Source organism: Octodon degus, unplaced genomic scaffold, assembly GCF_000260255.1.
Source record: "Octodon degus isolate 3935 unplaced genomic scaffold, OctDeg1.0 scaffold00123, whole genome shotgun sequence".
Classification (NCBI taxonomy): Eukaryota; Metazoa; Chordata; class Mammalia; order Rodentia; family Octodontidae; genus Octodon; species Octodon degus.
In genome coordinates, this window is record NW_004524699.1 from 397,877 (window position 1) to 402,106 (window position 4,230).

Below are 4,230 nucleotides of genomic sequence, written 5' to 3' on the forward strand. Positions count from 1 at the left end.
AAAAAAAAAAAAAAAAAAAGATACATGGCAAAAAAAAGATACATGGCGACACAGGTCTATAACCCCAGCATTCTGAAAAGACTGAGATAGAAGATCACAAGTTCAAGTCCAACCAAGAAGCTGGGGAGATAGCTTAGCAGCATAAGCACCAGCCTGGCAAGTGCAAGGTCCCAAGTTTGATCCCCAGTGCCTAAATAAGTAAATAAACTTGCATTCTCATTGCACTAAAAAAAAAAAAAAAAAAATCAAGTCCAGCCTAGAAAACTTAGCAAGAGCTTATCTAAAAATAAACATGGACAAGGGCCTGAGGTCAATCCCCAGTTCCACAAAAAAATAAATAAAATAAAAATAAACATAAACATGGGCTGATCATATAGCTCAGCTTGAAGGCTCTGGGCTGCAGCCCCTGTACCAAAAAAAAAAGGGGGAGTATGGGGTGACAACTAATACATAAGTGGAATTGGAAAAAAAATTAATAGTAAGGAATACTGTAGTCTCAAAAGCACTGTAAAAGATTTTTTCTATAATGAAAGATATCAAGGTCCTGATTTTATACCTACACAATAAACGAAAAAGGCTAGCACTAATCATTGGAGAACAGTTAGGAAAATCAAGGATACAATGATCCTGAAAGTTTGGTGGAAATCCCTGGTTCTGCAAAAAAAAGAAAAAGAAAAGAAAGTTTGGTAGAGAAACAACACAGTCTGTTAAGAATTAAACTGGACTGGGGCTGGAGAGATGGCTCAGTGCTCTAAAGCACCTACTTGAAACAAGCTTGACAAAGCACAGGGACCGCGGTTCGATCCCCCAGCACCACATGCCAGCCAGCCCGCCCCCTGGTGGGCTGAGCTGGCCACACACACACACACACACACACACACAATAAATAAATGTAAAAAAAAAAAGAATTAAACTGGACTTGTCAGCACCAGCGATGAAAGATACTGGAGAGAAAAAAAAAAAAATGTGTGTGTGTGTGTGTGTACAAGAGAGTTAGGCTAGATATACAGCTTTCTCTTAATTCACTAAGAAGAAAAGTTTGTACTAATATTGTTTAGACAAGATATCATGTCTGCATCTTATCCCCTGAATAACTACTACAAAAACAATATGCAATCTATTAATTATTGTAACCATCCTACTAACCTGTTTTGAAACTGTTTCATTGCTATTTTCTCACTAAAATGAATAAAGAGGGCTGGGGGGATGGCTCAGTGGAATAAGCACTTCCCTGGCAAGTGCAAGGGCCTGAGTTCAATCCCCGGTTCCACTAAAAAATAAAATGAATAAGAGAGAGAGAGACAGACAGACAGACACTGGGCCAGGACTGTCAATGATTTACAATGGGACGGAAACACAGCCCAGTGATAAGAGAGCCTGCCTAACATGCTAGACACCCTGGGCTCAATACCCAGCACTGGGGATAAAAGTCATTCAAAATTACTTCCAACCAGCCAGGAAGGATAGCACATACCTATGATGGCTGCACTTTGGAGGCTGAAGCAGGAGGATTGCTGCAAACTTTAGGGTTACACAGTGAGTTCAAGGCCAGCTCAAACCACATAGCAAGACTGTCTCAAAAAAAAAAAAAAAAAAGTCCAACCAGGAATTCCACCCAATCAAAATTACCCCTCAAGTGTGGTGGCAGAATAAACACATTTTCAGACATCCAAGCCCCCAAAGCTTGCCTCCTATAGCTCCTCTCTTGGAATACTACAGAACATGGCCCACCATGAGAGAGAACAGATGGACAGACAGTACCTGAGTTGTCAAGATAGCGGGAGAATCCCAGCTATAGGAACAACTGTTCTGACTGGGTCAGGGTGAATATAAGAAAAAGTATAAGAAAATTAAAATCATCATTTACCCACTGGGCAAAATAGAACCCTATCATTCCAGCACCCTGGAAGACTGAGGCAGGAGGATCAAAAGTTCGAGGCCAAGGCGTGGGACATAGCTATGCAGCACAGCACCTGTCTGTTAAGTGCAAGGTCAGGAGTTTGATTCCCAGTAACAGAAGTGGTTTTCCTGGTTTGTTTGTTTGTATGTTTGTTTTTTTGACTGAGTTTGCCTTCAGAGCAGGTCTAGTTCAGCTTGAGTGTCTTGGTTTCGAACCACAGAACCCTGAGTTTGACAGCTTTGTTTCAGTAGGCACTTAAAGAAATGAGCTATTGGGCAGGGCCCCTGATTCCCAGTAACAAAAAAAAAAAGTTTGAGTCCAACTTGGGCAACCCAGCAGTACCATGTCTCAAAATAAAAAAACAGGGCTGTAGATGTAGTTCAGTGCAAACGCCGAGTTTAATCTCCAGTACCAGGGAAAAAAAATTTATCTACTCTCAGTGGAAATCTATATATGTCCTAAAACTGGTAAATAAAAACAACATGAATGTTTATTTAGAAGATGAAGTAAAAACAAGAGTTCCAAGTTCCTTTGGCCTCTCTAGAAAGACAAGATGAAAGCTTTTTAGTGTCTTACAGCACTGAATTTTTAAAACTGTGAGTGTGAATTATTTTAAAAATCAATTAACATTAAAGAAAGAGATACAAAGTAGCCTCCGAGCCACCCACTAGACAAGCACAGAATTCACCTGGAAAGGCACACCTGCTAAAAGATGACACTTTGCTGGGAAAATACCCTTGTGTACCTCTTTGGCCTCTGATCTTCAGTGATAGTGGACATCTGCTTAGCTCTCAGGAGAGGCACCCCCACTTTCTAACCTACAAAACAGAGAATAGGGGAGATATATTCCACTACCCTAGTTGCCCTGTTTAATGTGAAAATGGGTTGACTATCTGCAGGCCAGGAAGAAAAAGAACATGCAGTTAGGTAAGTTGCAGGTATCAACTTAGCTAATCAATTTGGCAATTAGGGAACCCTCACACAGTAACAATCTCCCAGACTCTGGCCGCAATGATCCCAGAGTTACCCACCTCAGAGGGCCAGCAATGTTGGCTCTGTAGAAGTGACTCCCCCATCAAGCAACTTTCTGACAAACACCTAGTCAGAATCTGAAAAGAGCCTTTATTAATCACCACAGATCCAATACAGATTTATCAAGTATTGGTTCTCTAGCCTGATCAGCTGCATTTTCACCTCATTGTCCCTGCTTCCTCATCTGCAAATGGGGATATAACAGAATTAAAGATTGCTATTAGGCTTTCGTGAGTAAACACAATGTGTTATTGGAAGGCCTAAATAAGGGCTCAGTAACATGAAAAATCATTATCACTGAGTGTCAAACCCTCTATCAAGCTGCCGGTGGGCATCAGAGATCACTCATTGCTCCATTTATTGAACACTTACCACGTGTCTGGCACTTAACAAGTGCTAGGCCTACAACTCACGAGGCAGTCCAAGTCTTATTTTCCTCATGTGTTAAACAGGAAATAAAAGTACACACTGCAGTACTATGTGGAAATACTGAGGTAACTCCGCTAAAGGCTTGTGTAGCCTGAGATGCTGCAGATGCTCAATAAACTGTATCACTCATCCCTCCACACCGCGCGTGCGAGCCTGCAAGATGTTTGGAATGCATGTTTCCAGTGCCCGAACTCGGTCCTTGGAACCTTGCTAGTACACAACACATACTTCTTGCACTCGGTCTAAGGACTCTCACACCAACCCACTTACTTATAGCAATACCTCGCAAAATGCAAGAATACAAAAGAAAGGCAACAGTTTTGCATTACTGGAGGTAAACATATCGTTAAGCCTTATTATGCATCTGCTGCTCAGTACACCTTCACTTTCTGAGGTCTGGACGTCCCACCAGCCACTAGTCCCATGGCTAATTTCAAAGAAAACTGCGGGCGAGCACCGTGCTCCACGCCGGCCGCTTCCCTGGCCCAGAGCGCACGCCGCCTCTCCACCCGCCGGGGAGCCGGCTCTACCTCGCGGGGGCACCCGGAACGCAAACTATCTCGGCCCCGAGCGAGGAAAGGCCGCCGCCCGAACAAAAGAACGCCAACTCGCCGCCCCGGTTCCGTGCGGCGTGTGTCAGGGATGAACTTGCGTCCCATGCGCCCCGGTGGAGGGCTCACGGCTTTGTCCGCGGAGAGAGCGCGCACCGGGCCGGCCAACTTTTCCGTAAAGATGGTGCCACGCTCTCGGGAGCGAAAGGTCACGGTGCGGCCCGCCAGGGCGGGCCAGCCTCGCCTCCGCGCGGCCGAGTTGGCCGGCCGGCTCTGCCTTTGTCTCCGCTGCCCGGCCGGCCCTACGCGGCCGGCCCT

General features: G+C 44.7%; 1 protein-coding gene across 1 annotated transcript in view; it reads right to left on the reverse strand.

Moving 5' to 3' along the window:
* Positions 1-3,009, reverse strand: part of Ehmt1 (euchromatic histone lysine methyltransferase 1) — a 179,980-nt gene extending 176,971 nt beyond the window's left edge. The window contains 1 exon segment of the mRNA XM_004640343.2: positions 2,932-3,009. Coding sequence (XP_004640400.2) covers positions 2,932-2,976 — 45 coding nt within the window. The 5' untranslated portion in view covers positions 2,977-3,009.
* Between the last annotated feature and the right edge of the window lie 1,221 nt (positions 3,010-4,230).